General features: G+C 42.7%; 1 protein-coding gene across 3 annotated transcripts in view; it reads right to left on the bottom strand.

Annotated features, from left to right (window-relative positions):
• Positions 1-26464, bottom strand: part of si:ch211-26b3.4 (connector enhancer of kinase suppressor of ras 2) — a 64364-nt gene that overhangs the window by 19056 nt on the left and 18844 nt on the right. For 2 of the 3 annotated variants that reach the window (XM_040015591.1, XM_040015592.1), the window contains exons 3-12: positions 22937-23139; positions 22625-22712; positions 21411-21452; positions 16573-16692; positions 14500-14559; positions 14298-14366; positions 9326-9472; positions 2615-2742; positions 2286-2497; positions 220-306 (exon numbers count right to left, since the gene is read on the bottom strand). In XM_040015591.1, coding sequence (XP_039871525.1) covers positions 220-306; positions 2286-2497; positions 2615-2742; positions 9326-9472; positions 14298-14366; positions 14500-14559; positions 16573-16692; positions 21411-21452; positions 22625-22712; positions 22937-23139 — 1156 coding nt within the window. The remainder of the gene's footprint in view (positions 1-219; positions 307-2285; positions 2498-2614; positions 2743-9325; positions 9473-14297; positions 14367-14499; positions 14560-16572; positions 16693-21410; positions 21453-22624; positions 22713-22936; positions 23140-26464) is intronic. The other variant, XM_040015593.1, reaches the window with a different exon arrangement.

The following is a 26464-nucleotide window of genomic DNA, read 5'->3' as shown; positions in this document are numbered from 1 at the left end:
CCAGGGCAGCTGTATAAATGCAGTCGCTTTGCATTTATGTTCGTTTTTCACCCTGTCAGATACATACCTGGTAGATATGTATCCTCACACAACCACACCACCATGGATAACCAGAAGATGAGCTGAAATGTGTTGAGCTGAGTATGAAGCAAAGCACCAGTCTGAACAGTGTGTGTGAGGGCTGTGCTTTAGCATGTATAGGTGTTTGTGTGTGTGTACCTCGGCTCCCTCTCTTGCCCATGCTGGGTTCCTTGGCCTCGGCCATCCAGTTATATTCGGGAGGCATGGAAACGGGTCTGAGGTCACCTGGAAGTACCAATCATCAATCAGATAGTCTGCTATGGGGGAGGAACTGGAGGTGGGGTGTTTTGCAGGACGTAGCGACTAAGAGACAGAGTGGGACACAGCTGGTGGGGCAGACAGGTGGGAGCGAAGGTGTGTGCAGGTAGGGGGTTACGCAGACTCTCGGGGGACTTACACAGCTTGCAAGGCGAGTGTCGAGTAAGGCCCCGTAATTAGGCTGAATTTATATTTTGTTGTCACTTAATTTCATTCGTATTTCAACAAAGCTTGACGGTGTCTTGAGTCACTCATTTCTTTATATTTTGCTTCCAAGGAGTCCGATTTTTGTGCAATTTTTAAAAGTGGCCTTGAGCAATAGTTCTCCAGCCTTTCTTGAGGTCTATCAAAGTTTTTCTTAGGACTTTGGCTGCTTTGTCAATCATTTGCAGTCCAGTACTAATACCTGAAAACGTGCCAGATCCTTCCTGCCGATGCCAAACAATGTTGGCCACAAATATTCTGTAAACAACACAACCCTGCTGGGTGACTCACGATGCCATCTCACAGCAGTGTGGGGCCAAGCTGGTGGCCATCATGAGGAGGAGGTCTCAGGCGTTTGTGCCTGTGTTCGGTTTATCCACAGCTACTGAGGCCCCCCTTTGTTAAACGAATAAACTGTTAAATTGCCACTATCTCAGACTTTAATCATCCAATCCAAGAAACGACACCAAACAAGAATCAGTAGCAGAATAAACTGTTTCCCCGTTTAAGGGTTAATAAACATGTTGCATAATGGTATAAGATTTATTGTCATCCACTGAAAAACCGTAGAAACTCAGCTATATTCAGCGGCAGGTATTCCAGGATGTGGCAGTTGAAAGCTGGGTTTATAGCTTTACATGTCACTTTGCACAACCTGTGCATAACAAGGCAAAAAACCACGAGGATGCTCCTGGTTGTGCTTGAAACCTTGGACTCTAACCGAACACAGCTAACAGTATCACAGGTCACTTTCTTTCACCAGTGATCACAGTTCAGTTTGAAGCAAAAATTTTATGTTTCCTTCCTAGAAAAATCGAGGTCCACGGTGAGATCACAAAGTGCACAGTGCAGAAGAGACAAAACAAACATCGATCTAAAAATAGCAGCTGCACTGGAAGTGGCCCAGAGGTGCACGAGAAGATGACTTTGAAAGGGAAACTGATTAAATTCAAATCAGGCATGTTGTCTGTTCATAATGCCATGGTCCTGCAACTTCATTTAGCAATCCCCTCTCTTTGCCTTTGGAGGTATAGAAAATGCTAGCATATTCCACTATAGTATAGATATCCATGCTAGCATGTTAGCTGCTATTGACATTGCTAAAGTATATACTGTTGCACTCATGTCTGACATTACTTGACATGACAGGTATTTTTTTAACCCATCATTTCTTTCTCAGCCACCATCCTGGTAAAGATTTGTCATGCTGTTTTGCCTGGCACAAAACGACACATGAAACATACGAGGACATTCTTGCATATGTAATCGCTAATATTAGTTTCATTTTGCCACTGTGCTCTCAGACTGCCTCGCTAAAGAGATGATAAAGTAATGTTGCCTTCTGACTCAGCTTCAATGACCCTCATCCTGCATGCCATATAGCTGTGCCTGAATAAACTCAGAGGAAGGGTGCATTACAGGAAGCTTTGGAAGTGATCTGGAACGAGGGTGGACACAGGTGGTGGGGCAGACAGGGAGCTGGAGACAGTTTATTTGGATTGACTGTTTGGCGTGTGATTTTGTTTTGCTTTTGGCACATGTGTCCGCCGGAAAATGACACAAAGGAGCAGAGCCATGAAGCGGGTGATGAACAAACATATAAGGAGGAGCTCTGAGAGCATGGTGAAAAGAAAAGGTGAGAGAACTTGTGGGAGAAAGCATGATTTTTTTTTCCATTACAAACACAGACCCAGAGCCATTCCTGCTCCATCCAAGCTGCCTGGTCACGCTCGACCTCTTACCGTGGGTAGGGGTCTTATCTCGCCGACGAACCCCCGTATTGCGACCCCTGTCATAGTCAGGTCCCGGCGGTCCATCTCCTTCCAGCAAGGAGAAGTACTGACCGCTGTCCTGGTCCAGGTAGTAACTGACCGCCTCTGAACCTTTAGAGCCCGACTGGGAGCTAACGCTGTAGCGGCTGATGTCGTCACATGACATCAGACCCATCTCCTCCCTGGGGAGAGACAGCACAGCTTGTCATCACCGCTGTCATGAGTGTACTCATCATCGTCGTATCATAATAATCAATGTAATGGTCATCATCAGGCATCTGCCTGTGTGTGAGGCTGACCTGGTGCTATAGAGTCCGGAAACAGGAGAGAGGATATAGACGTCCTGCATGCTGGGGGCATCCATTTTGGACATGCCCAAAGTTCCACCGGGTGTAGGTGAGGTGCTGGTGGGGCTGGTCGGGACCGGCTGAAGAGAGAGAACAGAAGAACAGAGAGAAAGGACGAGTCTTTAATGGGAGGATGGTGAGGGATCTCAGAGCACAACCTGCAGTAAGTGAGCATTAGAGCTTTCCCTGCTTCACAGAAAAACAAACAAGCACACAGTTTACGGTCCTACAAGGGAATGGAGCCTTTTATTTGTGATATCCTGCTCGCGCTGCACCTGGCATTTGTTTTAAGAGCGAATCACAAACAAGAGCGTTATCTCCACACCGCTGTCATGTCGCCTATGTTGTTTTTCCCTTTTTAAATACCTGCCTACCCCAAGTTCAGTCACTTCACCACCCTGTCATTTTGTCTCAAGCCTCTTCGTTCACACAGGCCTCTCCACGTCTGTTCCCATGACAACCCCTCCTTCTCCCATGCTCTCTTTGCTCTTCCTCGGTTCTCACCCCTCTGTAAACCCCTCCCTGCATCCCATGCCACAAGAAAAAGCGGGGACAGAGGGAAAGTAGTGTAGCCTCCTACCTATGCTTGACTCAAGGACACCCATTTGTCACGGAGTCCTCCGTGAGGAGAGGATGCCTCACCTCTGATGTCACTGCGACTCAGTCCAAGTTTTTAAACAAATTATATTAATTCTCAGACAAAACAGTCGGGGGTGGCAAATGCTTAGCTCGTGCCGCCACCCCTCCACCCCTGAGGAAGAGGCTTACAGATTTAGAAAAATGAAGTGTTTTACTGTCAGAGGAGTACGCTCCATTTTAGACGGAGACGACACAAGTGAAGACAGAATGGATAAACAGATATGAAGCCTGAGCAACGGCAAAGTGGGCAGTGCTCCCATTACGAAAGCCCGTGGTTTCATCATTTCATCAGCAGCGCATTAATCAAATTCATTTCATATTCCAAACTTTCCATCCTCTCCTCTCCCCTCTCTCTCCCTCGCCTCTATCTCCCAGGCTGCCTCTGTCTTCCTCTTCTCTCTCCCGCACAGCCCTCCACTCATAAAGGCAGCTTACAGTAAGACGGCTTCACGATAAATAATGAAGGCGAGCTGGGAAGAGAACGACATGAGAGAGCAAATGAAATAGGACAAAGAGAGAAAGGGAAAGAGTGCTAGAGAGTGAGAGAGAGCACGAGAGACAAAGAGGGAAAGAGGTGGGGGAGCTGTGCAGTTTGGTGACTCGAACTGAGTCTGAAAACAGTAATTTAGTGATTACAGCCCACTGCTCCCTGCATGGGAAAGGGATTGGGGGTAGAAGTAGGGAGAGATGGGAGTAACACAGCAGGAGAAATTCTAGTCTGTTAAAACAACACTTAAAGCATTTGACCCCTGCTGTGTCCACTCTAGACTACCTAAGAATCTACCACTAAAACCTTTCCCAGACCAATTTTCCTCAGCACGCACACACACACACACACACACACACACACACACACACACACACACACACACACACACACACACACACACTTGACAAAGTAAAGGCCTTAAACGCTTAAGAATGTTTCAAAAAAGGGGAGTTATTAAATTGAATGTTTTACCATTCCTTGGATTCTTTTACTGAGTTAAGTTCAGTGAGCCTGTAATTTTCAAGTCACAATAGGCCTTATCCACTGCAGACAATTTGGTGTATTAGAGTATAAAAAGCGTCCATGTTTCACAGGAAGCCATGCCAGTTATCGTTCATCCAGGATGTCAAACACTGCTGCTCTGCCTGATATGTCAGAGTGTCGTTTCCTGCCTGTTCCTTGGTTGTAGACAAGTTTTTTAAAAAAGTGCTAATATAGTAAAATGCGACACCAAGCAGTCCTTTACAGTGAGACTGTGGAACTGGCCCAAAACAGGTGACGCCCACACTGGCACAAAAAGACACCTTGTGTGTAATTTCTGATATTACACAATTTAATGAAATGGCAGTATTTGACCCGGCTGAAATATCAGGAAAGTCACCTTTGGTGTATCAAAATAACAACATAATGCCATTGAATAAAGCTATGTAACGCCATATTCAACTCAATTCAGTTTTATTTATATAGATACTTCATATTGTGGGGTAAAGATCCTACAATAAAAAATGGCCTGTATTTGTATAGTGCTTTACTAGTCCCTAAGGACCCCAAAGCGCACATTGGTGATGGCAAGCTACATTGTAGCCACAGCCACCCTGGGGCGCACTGACAGAGGCTAGGCTGCCAGACACTGGCGCCACCGGGCCCTCTGATCACCACCAGTAGGCAACGGGTGAAGTGTCTTGCCCAAGGACACAACGACCGAAACTATCCAAGCCGGGGCTTGAACCGGCAACCTTCCGATTACAAGGCAAACTCCTAACTCTTGAGCCACGATCGCCCCAGAGAGAAAACCCTAACAATCATATGACCCTCTATGAGCAAACACTTGGCAAACGTGGGAAGGAAAAAACTCCCTTTTAACAGGAAGAAACCTCCAGCAGAACCAGGCTCACGGAGAGAGGACAGTTTAGATCTGCACCAACATTTCTGTTCGATCAGCACAATAAACATGTTTTGACTAGAACTAAACTGTCATCACACCTTCACATTTTCCACATGATGTGTAAATATCACACAAGTAATTTGTGTTCTTGATAACAATCAGTATGTTGACATACGTGAAATGTGCAGCAATTCTCTCACACCCGATAAAAGTTAACATGAGGGTTCCCGATGGTTAGGGACAAATGCAATCGCATGGCAAGATGCTGTAAACAGACCAAACTTCAGTCACGAGAACAACTGAGCAACAACATGGGAATAGAGCAGCTGCAAGAGAATTGAACATTAATGAATCAATGATAGGGAAGTGGAGGAAGCAAGAAAAATGAGTTGAGTAAAGTTTGACTTATCTGACTGTTTTGTTTTGCTTAACGCGCCTTAAAATCCGGTGCGCCTTATGGTCCGAAAAATACAGTACTAATCTAAACTTAAACTCAGCTATAACATTTACAGACAAATCTAGCCCCCCAAAAATGTGCTGAAATAATAAACATTCAATCATAAGCACAGAAGTTATAAGCTACAGTGACTGATAAATAATGATAAATAAGCCATACTGTGACCCAGAGGGACACTCATGTCCACTTCATTATATAAACCTGTTCAGCTGGTTGTTAATGCAAAAATCTATCTATCAGCCAATCACATGGCAGCAACTCAATGCATTTAGGAATTAGGCATGGTCAAGGTGCCCCGCTGAAGTTCAAATCAAGCATCAAAATGGGAAAGAAAAGTGATTTAAGTGACTTTGAACCTGGCATGGCTGTTTATGCTACTCAAATAATCTCTTGTATACAACCAAGGTATACAGCAGAGCATCTCTGAACGCACAACACGTTGAACATTGAAGCAGATGCCACTCTTTCAGCTAAGAACAAGCTATTGAGACTACAAATTGCACAGGCTACCCAAACCTGGAAAATAGAAGTTTGGAAAAATGCAGCCGGGTCTCATGAGTCTTGATTTCTGCTGCAACACTCGGAGTGGCAGGGACAGAATTTGGTGTGAAACAATGAGAAAACATGGATCCATCCTGCCTTGCATCAATGGTTCAGGCAGCTCATGGTTTAATAATATGAGAGATATTCTCCTGGCCCCTAACTATCAACTGAGCATTGTTTAAATGTCACAGCCCTATTTGAGGATTCTTGCTGACCATGTCTATCCCTTTGTGACAACAGTGTACCCATCTCCTGATGGCTGGATAACCCACCGTGTCAAAAAGCTCAAATGGATCCGTTTTTTGGGGGGATGCGGCGGACAGGATGTGCAAGAATCTGCTGCAAATGTTTTAAGCTATCATGTCAGTATGGCCCAATTTCCCCCCCAGTATTAGCAAAGTGTACATAATGAAGTGGCCAGTGACTATATTTAAAGCAAGCCCATGTGGAAAAAATAGAAATGGCATATACCGATGTGTCAAATTAACAGTGTGACATTTGGGGAAATATAATTATTTGCTTTAATGCCTCTAGTTAGATGAAGAGATTGATACCACTCATATGACTGCACTGAGTATGAAACTAGGAGCTGAAAACACCACACAGCACAATAACAGACCAAAAGAACGACCTGTGATTATTAAAAAAATAATAGAAATCAATAACCTCCCTCGCACTCAGCTAGCCAATCAATTAAGAGCTTCACTGCCAATACATGTTGCTCAAAATAGCAGGTTTTTATCAAGAGTAATGATTTATATGTCTGAGCATGTAACAGGTTTGTGAAAGCAGGGTCACAGACAACGTGTGGCGCATGTGTGACCTGTGACGTGGATGCTCTCAGTAACACATACATGTTGCAGCAGCCCAGAAGACATTCATGCAAGAATGCATGCATGCGGTATGCATCATCACGGTAATCCTCGTGTTCTCTTTTAAAACCCTTTCACATGTAATGACAGTGAATCATCAAATTGCTTTTACTCCTTCCTGCTGCTCACAAACCGGCACACACATAGAAAGAACCAGAGAGAGAGCAAAGGAGAGATATATGTCATTATTTAGTAGAATAAAAGACGTTGCCATGGAAGGATTTCGGGAGCTTGGAATCACATGATAACATGCCGAGATAAATTGTTTCCTTTGTGGATTCAGCTATAATCCAGCTGTACATTTGCCACATTTCAGCTAAACTTCGCAGCCCTTACAATTCATCCTCCAAAATTGAGCTCAGAGGTGCGAGTGCGCATGTCTTCTCTATGTGTGTTTGATTTGGAAGCGTGCATGTACAGTAATGCATCCAAAAACCAGCGCTTACAGAGTGAAGTGACCCAGTTCCCTCGCCTCTCAAAGGAGCAACGGGTCCGATGACGGGGAATCATCTCTCCGCATGCATGCACAAACACGTACAGTAACACACTTGCTCCGACACCCAGATGGACAAGCGTGCATGCGGCCAAGCTCAGCAATGTGCGCACACCCACCTCTCTCCACCGCACACACACACACACATGCTCACACACAAACAGGCTGTTTAGCAAGATATTTTGGATTCAGTGAATTATCTACAGTATTTGCTGAGTAGCAGCTCTTGTTTCAGAGCCAGTGGAGCTGCCTGTAGTTGCTTATGAATAATTAAGAGATCCGGTCTTTCTGAGAGAGAACAAAACTAAAACACTCCTTTCTTCTCTTCTCCAGCAGATATCTCTGTGCTCTGATCTGAGCCCCTCATGGCGCGTTTATGTCTAAGCAGTCCATCAGAGTAGAATTCCCACAATCCCCTGCTATTGCATAAATATAACAATAGGCTCCTGATGACAACTCGGGGGCTGTGATAACAAAGCAGCAACCTGGAAACGAGAAGAGTCTTTTACCTTGTTATGATCTTTCACCTTGTGGTGATGAAGTTGAGCGCTATTGCACATCGCTACCCAGAAGCTGCAAGTTCTGCATAAATATACACTTGCATGCATGCCACCTAATAATGCAGTTATATGCTCACAGAAAGCACAGAATAAAAAAGGAGCATATGAAAAAATAAAAACAAACAAAAAAACCCTCAAAAAGCTAAAGAGCAGCTGAACAGAGATCAAAGCATACATGTAGCATGTAAATGAATTAGCCTGATGCTGAGATAAAAATAGCAGCCGTGCAACACAGGATCTTGACAAAACATTTGGCGCTTCAGAGAGCACTCAGGCAGCATCAGACTAGCCCTCGCCTCACCCCTCTGTCCGTCTCGGCACAGCTCGTTCTTTCTGTGTGCCTAAATTGCTCAGTGATATTTCTGGGCGGCGAGTGACAGATTAACAAAGTATTTGCCCTTAAGTGAAATGTGTACACCCACTACGAGCTGCGAGACTTCAAACAGGCGTTCCACCTTTAAGATCTACAGTACATTAAAAATTTACTCGTCTTTGACAACGAGACGATCTCTGGGGCAAAGGTTGAATGAATCGGGACTAAAGTCTCAATAAATCTGAATGTGAGCAGGAGGGGAGTGGAATGAGAACCCCTCGGATGACCTTTTGCTGCCTAAACTCTTTCTCTCCAGCATAAAACTTTAGGCCACGTTGCGCTATTTACATCCTTCACACAAGATCGAAATAAAGTGCAGATTTAATTAGGTAGTTTACTCTCCACTGCTATGATTTTTTAGCATTATTGCTATTTAATAAAAAAAAGCAAGCCTTCTGTATGCCTAAATTCTCTTCAGGTTGAGCATTAGCTGCCTACGCATTTGTGAATGACTTTGAACGGTGCCAGCAGTGTGGCAAATGGTAAAAAAGATTTTTTAAATGCTCAACGGAAGGACTGATACAAGGTCAATCAGGGAATAAGTTTCTTTTAAAACAATATTCGTTTAAAATGCCAGGAGCAGAATGCAGAGTGTGGGCAGTAAAAGCAAGAGTGAGAGTGAGTCAAAGATGGAAGTACTACACAGGTTACTACATGTGAATTTACACTGTAGCTGTCGAGTGTGCTGATAAGGATGCATGAGAATAAACAGAAGGGGAGTAATACAAGTAATACAAGTTTCTGACATCTCCGTTCACATTTTAGTCACAGTAATTCTTCAAACTGAGTCTGACCGTTTGTCCGGTCAGCATGCGAGACATAAATGCGTCTGTGAGTTGTGCTGGTGTTTACCTGCAGGCCCAGTGGTTTCCAGCGGACGTTCCTGAGCAGAGCTGGTGTGGAGCTCAGGGTGTTCTGGGGCCTTTTCTTCAGCGTGAGGATGACTCCACATGGGTCCTCTCTTAGAGCATTCACCAGGTTCTTCAGTTGCCAGCCCACCTGAGAAGCACACATACCAGGCTCCCGAAACTACTGCTGCAAACTGCTACACAATGAATCAGGCTCATCTGAATCTGCTGTGGAAAACCACCATGCACAGCAGCAGATATATGACTGACTGCTGCTGCAAACCACCACACACATGCTTTTGATACTGCTTGTCCAAATGAGTGTATGTTTCTAGGACATATTATACCTTATTTTTTTCCAGACAGAGAGTAATAATAGTATGAAAGAAATTATTAGAAAAGCCACTGGAGCAGCTCTAGTATACAGCTTAGACAAACCAGCATCCTATGAGGAACTTCTGTTTTAAATCTCCAATAGATAGATATCATCACTGCCAGCCAGTTCCATTCATGTTATACACAAATATTCCCTACAAAGATAGAATTATCTAACATGCTAACTTCATACCTACCTAAATAGTACCTGCTAGCTTTCAAAATATCACCTGCTTTCACTCTCTGGTATGTCTGTCTTGTAAGATTTGTTAATGTGATTGGTCAAAATTGGTTAGTTGACACATAGTGATGGACAGCTAAGTTTATTTTTCACTAGTGCCTGCCCTTATCCGAAAACTTTCCAAGCATGATTTCCAGCCAAGTCGACTTTCAGTCCGTTTTCTTCTGCACTCAGTGTCACAGGGTTGCTGGAGCCTATGCCAGCTGTCATAAGGCAAAAGGCAGGGTTGCCAGTTTGTGGCAGGGCTAACAAATTGAGACCAGTGTTGGTCAAGTTACTTGAAAAAAGTAATCAGTAACTAATTATTGATTACTTCCCCAAAAAAGTAATCCCGTTACTTTACTGATTACTTATTTTCAAAAGTAATTAATTACTTAGTTACTTAGTTACTTTTTAAAAACACGATTTACAACCTGAAGAGGTGATAAAGCGATAGATCTTTCAGCCCAATTCTACTTTTTCTACATAATCCATCATACAAAATGTAATCAAATGGAAAAGTCCCTTTTTAAAACTTGTTTTATTAGTTTTAATCTTTTAACTTTATGCATCAAGCAAAAATTTAATTATATGCAACATTCTCTGACTGGAAGAAATTTGTTTAATATTTAAACCTATTTTCTGCACATTCCAGCACATAAAATAAAATATTTTTTGTGTTTACACTCACTCTTTCAAATAGATGCAAGTAAAACACAGCAGAAAATAAATAAAATCAAAGACTAGCGGTCCTTTTGCTCTATTTTCACCTGTAAAGCAGGAGTAGGGTAGGCGGAGGTTTACCCTGGTGCAGGTGTGCCGCAGCGGTCAGTGGAAGAATCCGTGAGTTTCTCTGTGAATTTCCCATTACGTTGTAGTGCACTCGGTGCTTGCTTGGAAGTTTTTCGCTGTAAAAAGACGTTTTCTTCCCACGCACAACGGACGCTAATGTTTTTGTCACTTTTTATGGAATCAAACTCAAAATAAGGTCAGTACTTCCACGCTTTAAACGCTGATACTCTCTCCCGCACTCGATATATTATCCACTGTTGATCTGCACACAGCTGTTGTCATGAACGTCGCACTTGCTTACGTCACTGTCATGACATTCTCGCAAAAAAAAAATCGCAGTTTTAGTAACGCAGTAACGCAGTGTTCCTACGGGAAAGTAACGGTAATCTAATTACCGTTTTTGCAATTGTAATCCCTTACTTTACTCGTTACTTGAAAAAAGTAATCGGATTACAGTAACGCGTTACGCGTTACTGCCCATCTCTGATTGAGACAGAAAACATTTTACAGTCACATTCACACCTATGGCCAATTTAGAATCCCCAATTAAACCAATATGCATTTTTACTGTGGGAGTAAGTCAGATTACCCGGAAAGAACCCACAGGTGTGCATGTAATACCATCTATAATAAACCTCTAATTTGCAATTTCTGAAACTAGTTACTAAATTAGTTTAGAGTTTGCTATTTAACTCAAAGCTAAAATTCGATGTAGTCTAATACAAGCACGTCTAACCTAAAAGGGAAAAATGTTCTGATTTAATAGTTGCAAACATACAAGCTGCAACACAGAGTGTTTGAATGCTAAACTTTGTAGCCTTAAGTAAAGCAAAAAACTGACCACAGTGGCCCCACTGGTCTAAAAGAAGTGTCATATTTAAATAGAGGGTTGCTTAGTCAGTATAGTTAGGCCTAAGGAATGCAGAAAAGAGAGAGAGAAAGGAGTGCTGACTGCAGCAATTCTGGCCGGCCTGTCTCCAGAGCTCGAAGTAGTCGTCAGGCCATTGATTGGCTACACTGGTCTCAGCCACTGTAAATGTCCGCAGAGGCCACATACACTCGCATGCACACTCAGCCACACACAGAGACAGAGCTGCTCTGACCTTATTCCTGACATAATGATGGCCTGTGTCAGCCTGTAGCGTCCACTTTCCCCCTCTCCAGTTCAGAGCTCTGAGTTCAGTCAGTGTTCAAATGCAGGAAGAGCCTGGGTCAAAGTGAGTTACTGCTGTCTGTTCTCTCCTGCCACTTAAACCAAAAAGGGGTTATTCCTGGACACACTAAAACTGGTGCCATTCATCTGTGCTGTAATTTACCAATGTGAACTGTTGAGCTCAAGCTCAAATCCTTGTGCGAGGGGTAAGGACATTTATCAAACAGAAGTGTGGAAACAAATAGTTCCTGTCATCTAAACACCTTCAAGCATCGAAAGCTAGCTTTGAATCTCTGGTCAGATTTTAAATCTTGTTTACGATACATTAATCAGCTCCTGATTTGAAATAAAAGTCGACTCATTTTAGACAAAGCTTTAAAGAGCTGTGTACACTCACAGAACATTTACCATTTAAGCATTTTGGCCTCTTTTATAGTAGGAAAACTTCAACATGTTGGGACATTCTTGTCGTGCTTGGCTGCTGAGCTGATTGCTAGCAAACTGTTTAGCATGAAGTGATAACCACACAACAATTAGCCAAGCTTAGTGTAATCACTTGGGAAATGGTGGAAACAAGTAGCTCAAATCTGACAAAATGTAGAAAAAAACAAACAAAAAAACCCCTTTATATCAGTGCTTCTGAAGTTTAACAATTAGTGCAATATCTTGTTTGTTGAAGCAAACGCTGCCCCCACCTGACTTAGCTATGCTAAGCTAATCCTGTCGTGTCTGTAGTTTTGAAGCTGAGTTGATAAGACTGTGGTTCGATTTCCTTTCCTTGATTTTTATGCAGCTAAACTGCGAGTGAGCTGAACTCGACTTTTATCAAGCTAAACTTTTGTTTCTTCCATGACTTTAAGCTCCACAGCTGCATTGTAAACTACAAGGGCTCACACAGCTACTGGTAACCAGCCCAGTTTAGGTCTCCTCTCTTATCCAAATACACAGATAGCAAAGGGAAGCAGGGAGAGACCTACCAAAATAACAGAGCATAAACTGCTGCTGGAGAGCTTTTTTCAAATCCCAGGGGTCTTCATTATTTTCCCAGATGCTATTACCTCCACATAATTATGCTGCCTCTTCAAACAATCAGTTTTTTATTTGAGCAAATTCCACATTTTTCCTCAGAAAACGAGCTGAGCTAAAAAAAAACAACTCCCTGTTTTGAAGTGAGTCTTCAAAAACCCTCATTCACAGACACGAAGGCAGCGTTGTTGCTTAATAGGCCTACATGATGATTCCATAATGTAACGGAATTTGTACGATCCATATTCACACTAATGTAATTTTAACTTTGAAGGCTGATAAGATGAACTTATCAATTGCTGTTGACAGTTACAGTTTACTGGTGGTGTGTATCCGTCTTTACTCTTTAGCAGCTCAATTTGGGATTGAACGAAGAGCTGTGTTGACTGGAGACTTCCCTCTGCTGTCTCTCCCCCCCTTCTCTTTTTCTTTTATCCCCTTACTCTTCTCCCCAAGTCCCTCTTTACTTCCTCCTCCCTCCCACCAACTCTCCCAGCTCTGCCTCAGCATCTCAGCCTCCCCCAAATGCTTCAGCCCCCCCTACCATACACACACACACACCTCTGTTTCCCCCACTGCTTATCTCCTACCCCAGAGTGAGGTATCAGAGTGGTGAGGGTCTAGCTGAGGGAGTAATGAAGGGTTGGAGCTGAGAGCCTGGCAGGGTGCGATCTGCACCGTCACCCCGAGGAGAGAGAGACAGAGATAACACCTACCTCCCTCACATGTCAATCAGAACCGCTCCCAAGCCCCTGCATGCATGCTTTCGCATGAGCAACACCTATCAAGATGCACAAGGAAATTCATATGGGGAAAAAAGCAGACAAAAGACGTCTGCACACAGACACAACACTCCCCCCTTCAGAAAACTCATATAAACACTGGAACAAATTGTTTGTGCCCGAGCTGACAGCACAGGCAATAGATAGGCACGTTCAATCACATGCCCTCACAAGCCATCGTTCCATTTAAAATGGCTGCCCATTTCTCTGCTTTTCTCTGATGTGATGAGTTATAGGCAGAATACAGCTTTTCACACATGAAAGTGGAACATGGGCTCTCATTTCAAACAGGATGCCTCCTTCAGGGTTTTTTTTTCTGACAATAGGAAGAAATTCCAGAAAGAGTGAGCAGATAATCACACTGGTCTGAATAAAGGTCTTCTAACAATTGCCCTATAATCTGCTCCTGCCTCTAGCCTAATTAGCCTATATAGCAACACAGGCACAGGACAGGAAGCACCATGGTGGCAGCAGTGGTGGTGCCGGCAGACATTATGTACCTTGGCACCTCCTTAACATAGCACACAATGGGAACAAAAGACTGCAGTCACGGTGGAAACAAATGGAAAGGACCTTTTCTGTAATTTTTTATGCCTTCAGTGTTGTGTTTGGCAGGTCTTTAGCTCACCACTGTCTGGTGGTTGACTTGGATCACCTCATCCCCTGGATGGATCTTCTTACACTGATCTGCTGGAGACTGCAGAGGCAAAAAATGGAGGACAAAAACAGACAATGGAAACAAATTTAGGCGAATACTGAGGCAACAAAATCGGTGTTAAATTGGGGTTGGTGGAGCATCAACCTTTCAAATGAGTGAAGCAAAAACTCACATTCTCTGTGGTTCCGGTGATAACATGGAGTCCATCATATGTTGATTTTATATACATCCCCTGAAGCGCAAGCAAACACAAGTAGGCAGGGTGGATTTAGTATAAGAGTACACAGGGAAATACATCATATGTACAGTACTGTGCAAAAGTCTTGAGCTGCCGCTCGTGTTTTTATATTTTGCTAGATAAATGGGAAATAGGTGCACCGGTTCATGAGCGGTTTACACGGTAATATAAGGGAAAAACAGAGTTTGCATAATACTGACAAACTTGATTGTTTAATACAGCATGAACTCTCTTAGCCAAGCTTTATTCTAATTTCTACAAGTAGTCTTCAGGAATAGTTCTCCAGGCTTGCTGAAGGACATTCAAAGCTCTTCTTTGCACGTTGACTGCCCTTTGCTTTGTTCTCTGTAAAGATGATCCCACAATGCTCTAATAACATTGAGGTCCAGGCTCTGTAGAGGCCAATCCATGACTGATAGAGGTCCATTGTGTGATTTTCTACACAGGTATGCTGTTACTGTACTGGAAGTGTGTTTGGGATCATTGCCACGTTGAAAAATGAAGCTGTTGCCAATCAGACACCTTATAGACAAGACACCGGAAGCGAACCAATATTTCCATCCCGAGCAAAATCCGCCTTTTCCGGACACTGATCCTGCCGATTCTACTCTATGGATCCGAAACGTGGACGGTGCTCAAAGTGGACCTCAACAAACTCAAAGTTTTCCAGATGCGTTGCCTTCGGCAGATATTGCGAGTATCACTTCGAGACCGCCTTCGAAATGAGGACATCCGACGGATGTGCGACAACCAACCACCAATCGAGGAGCAAATTCAAAAACGCAGATCGCGATGGTTTGGCCATGTGTGTCGAATGGACGTGAGCCAACTACCACACCAACTCTTCTGCTGTAAACGACCCACCCAGTGGAGAATCCAACAAATAGCACCAAAGAAAACATGGCTAAAACAGGTCGAAGATGACGTCAGAGATTGCAGAATAAATCTCGACAAGGCCAGGACAATCGCCAATGATCGTCATGCATGGAAACGAGTTGTGAAGGAAATTCGACATCCATTGGCACCCACCATTGGCGTATTGGCTTAGGAGCCGATCCAGGCCTAACGCCAGCTAGGGATCAAAGAAGAAGAAGAAGATAGATAGATAAGACACCACCAATGGCTTGAAATGCAGCCTAAACCACGACAGAACCTCCACCGTGTACATACATGTTGAAAATTACTTGAACAGAAATTTCCAGTTTGGATTCATCACTCCATCTGACCTGTTGCCAGATATTTTCAGTCCAGTTCTTGTGTAATTTGCTATCAGTTTCTCGCTGTTTTACATCCTTCCTTGACAGTCACCCTACCACATAGACCGTTTCTGATGAGGCTTCAGTGAGCAGTTGGTGGATCAGCTGAAGGACCAGATACATTTCTCAGGTCTTCTGTCAGGTCTTTGCTGGAGGTTTTCCTATTTCTTAAGGACATGACTTCTCGTCTGCTGTAGATAGTTTTTTAGGCCTACCAGTTTGACTTTTGTCCAGGATGCACTGCACGCAATGGCAGGATACAAGTTTTTTGTCTAGAACTTCTTTGGCATTTTCAAGACCTCTGCACAGTGCTGCATATTTATCCTTTGACCTGAAAAGTGAGAACTTCAGACCTAGTTAGGAAATATTTGCTGTGAGACTTCAACTGTACAGATGGATCATTTTAAAGGAAACGCTAACACAAAGTTTCCGGATAGCCAAGAACCACCAAAACACTCAAACCGCCAGTCCAAATTCTGCACTCTTACTTGACTGGGCTTTCTATGAGGCTACAGTTTTACGATACTTGCAAAAAATAAACCAAGACCTGGAGCCTGGAAAATGTAAATTAAGAGCTGTATAAGTGCTTCCTGGAAGACTTTTAGGTTAGAAGATGCTATGCAACTACAGGTTGCCTTTCACAGTACAAATATAATTTAATCGATTGTTGAAATAAAGTACTTGTTGATATATGCAGTTTTAAAACAGACTTAGTTTGTTTGATTGTGTGCATCTTCAAAGAGGTCCTCACCAGGCCTTCGTTTGGCATGATGCTGGTAAGGTGGACCACCTCCAGATGGGCAGACTGAGAGACCAGAGAGTCTGACGACAGAGAGATGATGTGATCGCATATCCCTGCTAAGGTCTTACACTGAAGATGGAGGCAAAGAGAGCAGGGAAAATGACAGGAAGAAAGAAAAAGGCAGAAAAAGAGGAAGACAGAAAGTTATTGAGATTGGTTTTGGGCCGCAAGGGATGCTGTGACCTAGCTGGAGGAGGTGAAACAGACATTATTTCATCAGATTGTTCCACGTCGCCACTTCCATCAATCCAGCGCACAAACTGTTTCCTGTCACAGTCCGTCCGCAGGCATGCCCACAAGACACCGTCGCAGACAGAACAACACATCAGCCGTACTAGCCAGCCTGAGGTGTTCAGTTGACATTTTCTAACGTCTAAATTACAGAGCACAGTTTCCATTTGTTTTTTTTATCAGTAACATTTGCCTGGATATCAATGAAACAAACAAAAAAAGAAAAATTGTAAAACTGCTGTATTTTTTCCCCACACTGCACTTAAAGCCTATTCCTAATACATACAACATTACCCAATCCAAGCAGCACTCACAAAAAGCATTGCCTCACCTTGCCTGTTCTAAATAAACCTTGACTATATTTCAGGCTGTTTGTGTGCTCGGTCACGCATGCAAGTTCATTTATCTTTGCCTTCTAATCTTAGTTGATTGACTGCAGGTGGTTTACAGACACTGTTACCCTGCTTATCCTCCTTCATAGCATCTCTTTGTAGTGCATACACACATGCTAGCACACATGCACACACGCTGAAATGTAACAGGCATACATGGAAGACAGACTACAGCTACAGTATGCTTGTGACTACCATGGCAGTGATGAACCCTGTATGAAATAATCTTCTGATCTACGTCCTAATGAGCAATTACCAGATTACAGTTACGAAACGAACAGAGGAGATCTTCAGTATACACACATGTGATACACACGGTGTGTGTGTACAGCTCACAGCCTATGATTCATTCAGTGTGAAAGAAAAAGGTGGAGAATCTTCGGCGAGCTGGCTATGTGATGCTGTCTCTCACACACATACATCCACACACACCTGCATCTTTTTTTCTGAGTCACTTATTTAAAGATCGCCTTGTCTGCTTAGTATTATGTTTATACAGTAATATTATGTTCTAGCCAGCGTGTTCACGTTACGTAATGGCATACCCAGCTCAGGCACCAAACAGTATTTTGAGTTTTAGTGAGGGTGGGTTTAAAGGTTGGTTAGGGGTAGAAACAATGAGAAAAGGTGCATTTATAATCCCGTGTATAGAGCCATGCCAAGCTAAAGATCAAGTGACAATATTGGGGCTGTACTTGTGCTCCTCTTTGATCATTAGACTAATAGTCCTAACCCGGGATTAATGCCGAGCAGAGAGACAAAAAGGCCACCAGTGCGGCTACTCTCGGCTCCTCTAGCTCTGACACCCTGGACCTTGATCTGACACGCCTCCCCAGCACCAGAGCACAGATTATAGGGAGGTTAACTTATGTGGCTGGCTGGCGTGAGATTTAAAAGCAGTCAAACAGAAAGCCAGACATAGTACACTGCCAAACGGATTAAGCTCTGGCGGAATCCCCCTCCTTCAACAGCACCACCACCACATTTCTTATTCCCATTCTCTCATGTGCTTTCATCCTCATCGACTCGCGCCTTCTATCTCATGCACATGTACACACCGAGCACGGTTGCATAATGCATCCTCTGCACATGCATGGTCTCTCACATACTCACACACACACTGCAGCAAGTATCAACCAAGACAGAGCGAAAGATGGAGAGGCAGAGAAGGGAAGAGGAAGAGAGAGAAAGAAGCAGAAAGGCAGGGAGGTGGGAGCGGGAGTCCGGGAGGAAAGGGGGAGAAAACAAGAGAAAGGGAAAACACACAACTAGGACAGTCTTATGTAATTCCTCTCATCCTTATGCATGCATGCACAAAAAACACTCACTCATACACACTTCATGCTCCATCAGACACAGACTCACACATATTCATATCTTATAGCTCTTCTTTTCTATCTCCCTCTCTCTCTCTCTCTCTCTCTCTCTCACACACACACACACACACACACACACACACACACACACACGCACGCACGCACACTATCCTTGTCCATCTGATTGCTGCAGGCCGTGGTCTAAAAGAGAACAGAGTAGCAGTGAGTTTTGCATTATTGAGCAGAAGCTGAGATAGGTACAACTATCACTACAGTAAACAGTCTGTAATCCCCATGCTGGCTATACACTGGAGACTCTTAGATACTGTATGTCTGTCTGAATCAAACTGCATACAGTAGAATACTTGAGTGAAACTGTAAACCCAGTTATGTGAAATGACTGCATTGTAAGTAAGACTTCAGACCGAAATGAGAGCAGAATTTGAAGAATCACTCCCTTTAAAGCATTTCCTTTTAGAATAATCATATATTTATAGAGATTGTTACGATAGGCTCTAGTATCGCAGTGTCCTACAGTTATGGTATGTTTACATTTGCTCCACTGTTTTGGAGCTCCGGATGAAAAAGAGCCAGCTGGAAATGTAATTAATCAACCAGTGTTACTCACGGGTGTGTTTAACTCGTTTTCTATCAGAGAGCCCAGTCTAAATCTTCAGTTATAAATATGGTAAATGGTCTGTATTTGTATAGCGCTTTACTTGGTCCTAAGGACCCCAAAGCGCTTTACACTATACACAATCATCCACCCATTCACACACACATTCACACACTGGTGATGGCAAGCTACATGTAACCACAGCCGCCCTGGGGCGCACTGACAGAGGCGAGGCTGCCGGACACTGGCGCCACCGGGCCCTCTGACCAGCACCGCCACCAAATATGATCAAATTACTAAAAGCTTACTTAATTTACTTATTTTTTTTATTGCTTTACTTGTTTTTTTGAAGCTTTGTACAATGTTGGCTGTAACATGTTACAAAGCAGCAGTACTCAGATTACATTTGCATTGAAATGAGCAACATGATGTTTCCAGTCAATCTGTTACTGTCTCCATTGTTGCGTCAAAAGATAAAAAAAGAGAAAAAAAAAGTCTTGCTTGGGGTGATGATAAGTCTGTTAGCTGCTGTCAGCCGCTAACATGCTCTACTTCAAAATTTGAAGAAGCACCTGTGAGTTAAGTGCACCTTGCTGAAGAAGGGTGAGGCTGAAGAGGCGAACATCATTGCTGCATCTGAGAAACAGGTAGCTTTTAGTAGAAGCTGTAACAAACAGACATGAACCAGCTTGTTGCTGGTTATGTGGTGGAGAAGATGCTACTTATATCCACCTGCTATACCTGGAGGTCAAATCTAAACAATCGGAGATAAATAGTAAATAGTCTGTTTTTTATAAAGTGCTTTGAGTGCTCTAGTAGAGTAGAAAAGCACTTTAATGTAGCAAGTTACCATCTATACTGAATCACCTCTGGCTGCTGTTATTTTGAAGTAAATAATCTTTAATTTCAGGGGTCACTAGGATTCAAATGTTAGAAATATGCTGTTTTCTTCCCTCTAATTCAGTTTCCAGCTATAATAAAATTCCATCGAGTCAACATAACACATTGGCTAGAACTAACCTATTTTTTTTTACCTAGCAGTGCAATAGAAAAACTTTTTTGGGGACAAGTCCGCTTGTCTAAGTCCAAATATAAGTGCCATTCTGTTTCAAAAACAGGGGATAAGATTGGATATTTGTGTTTGTTGTGTGTGCCTGCATGGTTTACCTCACCTTCACTTCATCTTTGTGGAAAACTCACAGTAAATAAGAGCCTGCGAGGAAGCTGGATCTAAAAACAAACAGCTCCTCCTCTCTCTCGCTCTTCATGCTGTTTCCCTCTTTCACACATAAACCTCCCGCACATAACAGACTTAATCATGTGCGGCCCTTTGTCGGGCACTGATGGCTGTGAGCATGTAACTGCGTGTGCAATGGAGCCCTTTAAATATTTGAATTTGCCTGATGTCATTGTCCTGTGTCATTATTGGGGCTGTAACAGCAGAGGTAAATGACAGCTCAACCAAAGAGCTTATGGATTACAGAGTATCTAATGTGCATGTGCAAAAATATGCATTCCTTGAGCGTTTTCTTTGCCAAAAGATGCGTCAACAGTTTTTTCTGTGAGCTCCCCCTGCTAACATTTCATTTGGTTTCCTCCACCTGACCTTGAATGGCAGCAGGAAGTGTCCTAAACCAACTGTCAACCCAAATCAGACACTGGCTGCTCAGTCCGTTTCACACGTGGATGCAGACAGTTCTCCGTCATGGATGCACACATTTGTGCGCATGGACACACAACACACACACACATACTGAAGCTTTCAGAAGGCCTCGGGCTCATTTGCACTTTAACATACACAAATTTGTGCCACACACTCGACCAAAAACAAACAGTACGCTGAAGTGCACGCACACACATGCCCACACACGCCCACACACAAACACAAACGTCTAACTGAAGCGCACTCAAATGCACCAGTTTAGCTAATACTTTTTTTTTCTGTTTCACACACAGATTTTCTCTAAATGCTTTTATTTCTCAAAACCAGTGCAGAAGTCTGCCGGTAGATGTGAAATTCTGTTCTTGCAAATACTAGATGGCAGGTTTGTGCAATGAGCCAGCTGCTTGGAAATATGCGGATTACCACGCGCTGCAGTTTCATGTGTGCTGTAACCACATGTGTGACAGTGCAACAATGAAGTAAAGCTAGTTGAGCATGAAAGTTCATTGTTGACCCCAAAAACTGACCGACAACTTTGAATGGTCGCTGATATTATAAGAAAAACTTACCACGTGAAGAATTTTATTCTCTGTCTCATAGACAGTGCAGTCCTGTAGAAAAGAACAAAGAGGAACACATTAAGAAAACATCGATGTGAACATCTGCACTCCAGCTCAAGTGTCTTTCTCTAGTCCAAATATAACATTGAGGAAAGAAGGAAATGAGATGCCCAACAGGAAGAAATGGAAGGCATGTGGACCTGAGCAGTTGGCTATTTTGTTACAACCCCTCTGCATTATGTTTGACAGTAGAGTGACGAGTTTTAGATCTACTCTGGGGTCTGGAGCATCAAATTCATATCTGGATTTATAAAATGACTTTATTTGAAGCTTGACGGAGTGTTATTCACCGACAGCTGATAGGTAATGCATTTCTGAGAAGCCAGCCCACTGAATCCACCAGATGTACACGGTAGCAGCTAATTAATCTGTCTGATGCATTAGTACGGACGGCGCTGCCACCTTTGTCTGTCTCGCTGCACCCTGGCAGCCACATGTTCATTTGGCCCATTGTGGACCTGCGGTGGTCTCTTTCTCCTCGCTCTTCTTTGGCCCTTGTAACAGGGGATGGGTGTTATCTGCTCGGTTCCAGGACTCATTCTGGGCACAAGTACAAACACACTCTCACACACACTCTAAGCAGGCTCTTACTGGGAGGATACGAATGGGGTCCAAGAGAGGAGACATAGTTTCTGTCCAAACAATGAGATGGCTAAAGTACCAGAGTGAGTATGCTGGATGTGTGTGTGTGTGTGTGTGTGTGTGTGTGTGTGTGTGTGTGTGTGTGTGTGTGTGTGTGTGTGTGTGTGATTGTGTGTGTGTGCAATGTGGTGCATTAACATGAGGAATCAAGCTAGAGGGGAAGCAGAAGGAGGACAGGGAATTATAGGGATGAGAGACCTCTGGTTCACTGTTCAACAGAGCCTAAGTTAGGCAAGGGATGATGTCTAACAGTGAGTCGGTGAGAATGTTGCTTAAGGATTTTATTGAGAGCCACTCGTCCCATCAGCCATGCTGCAAACAGCCTGTGGCAATGCATGTAAGTTGCACACGTGCTCAAATCTATAGAAACCAGCTGTAGGCAACAAAAGCTCTATACATATTGATGTCTCCAATCCAATCCTGCTCTAGTGTTGACCCTTAAATTCAAATCATGACCTTTATTTTAATGGATATGGAAATGGTGTATTGTGTGATGTTTGCAGGAATGTGTGTGAAAGCACCTGTTGTACAATGGTGGTTAATTCTAGGCAGAGCTGCACAATGTTGTTCTTCAGTAATGAATACTCTGTCACACTGGCAAACGGAGACCTAAGAAAGTAAAGAATAATAGGGATCATAACCTGAGAAATGTTTCTGCTGTGTAAAAACAAAACATCCAGCAATTTTAGAGAAAAAATGTTTGCCTGAACAATTTTTGAGAAATATTGGCATTTGGTGTTTTTTTTTTTTTTAAATATTTGCAATTTCATTTATTCATTAACACTGTAATTTAAAAAAAAAAAACAATCTAATCTCCATATGTTATCCCCCACCTGTCAAGCCAAGCTAGCAAGTTCTTGGCTGCACCAATTAGATCCACCACTGAAGTGAGAAAATCATTTGGTAGCCTTCGGGAAGCTCGCCCATCATAATGGCCGCCCCTCCGTCTGCCGAGGATGAAATTTTGGAGGTTCTTTGCTGAAGCGTTGAGTTTGTGGGATAGAGTCCGGAGGTTCTCTGTCTCTAGTCCGTAGTTCTGCAGGACAAACAGACAAACTGAGTTCAGAAAATATGTTTATCCTGAGAATTTGAAGTTGGATAAAAACGTCACGACCTTCTGTGGAGTCAGGAGCTTTGCCAAAGAGCAAGGAGCTTAACTTAAGTTAGCTAATGTAGGGATTAGAAGACATACATATATACATATATACAAAAACCTAAATATATATATATATATTTCAAAAGGTCCGGAAAGAGGAAATATATACATAGGGTTTTGGGTTGCTGATTTTTTTTAAAAACTCTGGATAAAATCATGCTAGCTTTTTCCTAAATTAAGCTAACCTGACTAGCTAGAGGCACTGACATGCATATTTTTGTTCTGTTCAAGAATAGTGAGGCTAGCTATCACCTTCTGCTAGTCTGTATTTTACTCCAATATACTTTATCTGTATAACAGACATGATATACAGTCAGTGAATAACTGTATCATCTGATATCTCTGAATGAATACTTTATCAGTTTCTCACATCATTGTGGACGATTGGCCCTCTCTTTATCACAACCTTGTTTCACTTCGTTCATTTAGTTCTCTTAAGGTCCAGCCAGAGCATTTCACTCAGGTTGAGGTCTGGATTTTGAAATGCTTTTATTTTTTTATCTATATTTTAATTCTATTGTAGATTTACTGCTGCACTTGATATCAATTTTCTGTTGCATAACCCACGATTAGCTAACATTTTACTGTCAGACAAATGCTGTCACTTTCTAGAGTCACACCTGACTCTAGAATTCTTTGATGAGCTCATGGTCAGATTTCAGTCAGGTGCCCAGATGCTGTCACTGCAGACCAAGCTGAAATCATCACCCTCCACCACCATGCTCGACAGTTGGTATGAGCTGTTTTGCCAAATGTGGCACTGTGCAACACATCTCATCTTTATTCCCCCACTCCCATGTAGAAAATGTACATGAAAGAAAAGGCTTTGTACTGTCATCAGCTTTTACACTCAGCACGCTAACTGAGGCCTGTAGAGTCTGAGATGTTTCTCAAAGTGTATTTAGTTTTTCACTGGGTTGCAGAGATGTCTGTGAAAAGTCTTTTTACATGTCTGTAGCTAGTGATAGATAAGCCTAATTTACTCGAAGACTAAGTGTTTGAAAAATATTTGTATATTTTGTAAGAGTATTTATTTTTTAAATACTTTTTTATACTTATTATTTAAAGCTATGATCTTTACACAAGTCTTAGCTGATCATGTGCAAAGATCATATTTAAGAAACATGAGTTAAATAAAAACTTATTCCGGGTGAAATTACATGAAATTTAAAAATGTCATCTGGGAATTACTAATAATCATTCATACAGCCACTAACTGCACTAATAGAAAAACACTGAGCTGGCTGAGTAGCCCATTACTGCACTGGGACCCTTTTAAATAAACAAACACACATACACACATCCACTAATCCACACTGTGCTCAGCATCCCAAGGCACCTCAAGTCATGTCCTGTATGACGGAGCCTGATTCCTGCTGACATAAATGCTACACACACACACACACACACACACACACACACACACACACACACACACACACACACACACACACACACACACAAGCGCCTCCTTGTGTAGTCAGATCCACAGGCTGAGCTAGACGTATCTATTCCTACTCTGCCTCCAGATCTATTCTACACAGTCACGACCACAGTGACTACAAAGGATGGAGGGTTTCACAGTGGCAGCAGAGAGAGAGAAAGAGAGAGATGAGGCAACTAAAGAAGTAAAGAGGCAGAAGACAAGAAGGGGGGAGCGAGACGAACAGAGACCGTACCCAGCTATGCATCTTGCTGAAACTGGGTCATGCATACACTGTGTTCTGGATAATCTCCTGTGCGAATGCAGATGCATGCATGTACATAGAGTGAATGTGTTTGCACAGCTGTAATTAGGCTGTCATATGATTCAGTCTAGAGCTGTGTGCTGCTCTTTGCAGGCTACAGAGCGCTTGAGATGAAGCGGGGGAATAAAAGCGCATGAATGACTTTGACTTTGGAGAAAGAGAGAAGTAATTTTAGCAATGCTTGCGTGTGTGTGTGTGTGTGATGGAGAGAGTGTGCCAGATCAATACAGTAAGAGAGCGATGCCATTAGAGTACCACCCATCCACCCCACCCCCTGCCATTCATGTCAATGTGGTTACCATAGCAGCCATGTTTGGAGTGGCCTCTTTGCTATGCTGGTATTTCTGCTATTGTTCGTACACTGAGTCACAATCACACATCATTTATGACATGTTTGGGTAAAAGAGGGACTTAACTATAAAACCCTGTTGAAAAGTAAAGTATTGCTCAGCTGCAGATTCCTCGGTCAAAGCTTTCGCGCTATGCTTGCACCAAAATGTAGAATGTCTATCAATCATAGAAAGAATATATCCATCGTGCCCATGTTGCTTTCTGCAAAAGGATTTGGCCTCAATGCTCAAATTAGTCAGATGGATTCTGTGCAACCAATGAATTTTATATTTTTACTGCAGGCTTTTTGCATCTCTTCAAAATAAGTCCTGCTGTAATTTTTGTGACTGTTGAGCACTGCATTTAATATAACGGTGATTCTTTTTTTTTAACCTTGATTGTCAGGGACATCTATTTACAGTTCAGTGAGTTAAATAAATGTTTAAAAACAGAGCTACATGTAGTTTGATTTGTTTGTAATGGCCCCTTTTGTGAGTCTATTCCAAACTACTTGGTAAACAGTTAAAAGACCAAGTAATACACCAAGCATGAGCTGGTAAGCATGGTAAGAAATAAATGTTGCAACTAACTTTGCTTCGGAGTCACAAGATAGCACTGAGAAGGACCCACAAACGAAAGAGGTGCAGGGAGAGATGAAAGTAGAATAAAGGAAATGACAAAAAGCAGATTTGGAGAGTTAGAAACAAAAAGAAAAAATATGTATTATCAGTGAAGATTATGACAAAACAACTTTAATTGTTAAGTTACGAAAAGCTAATCACAATCAATCTCATAAACTCACCCAAAGTGTCAAAGTGAGAATCTTTCATGGCTGCCGCTGTTTCAATACACAGATACGTGCTCAGTCCAAAACTTATCTCATGTTACAGTGAGAAAGAAATTCCTTAATGAAGAGCAAAAGTGATAGATGATTGTGATAAAAGCTCTCACTGACATGTTTGTTTTCCAGTGGACAGTTTCTCAGCCTTTAGTTCACACAAATCTTTCAAACCACACAGACACATTCAGTAAATAGTCACTCTTGCTTCTGTCATTTGTTTTACAATTTCACATTTATAACAAACTGAAAAAAAAAAGTCTCCAACAAGTCGGAGTGACATGACTCA

Source organism: Simochromis diagramma, unplaced genomic scaffold (assembly GCF_900408965.1).
Source record: "Simochromis diagramma unplaced genomic scaffold, fSimDia1.1 OVJJ01000685.1, whole genome shotgun sequence".
NCBI classification, from domain to species: Eukaryota; Metazoa; Chordata; class Actinopteri; order Cichliformes; family Cichlidae; genus Simochromis; species Simochromis diagramma.
Note: the sequence above shows the minus strand (reverse complement) of the source record. Positions and strands in the feature narration are given on the sequence as shown.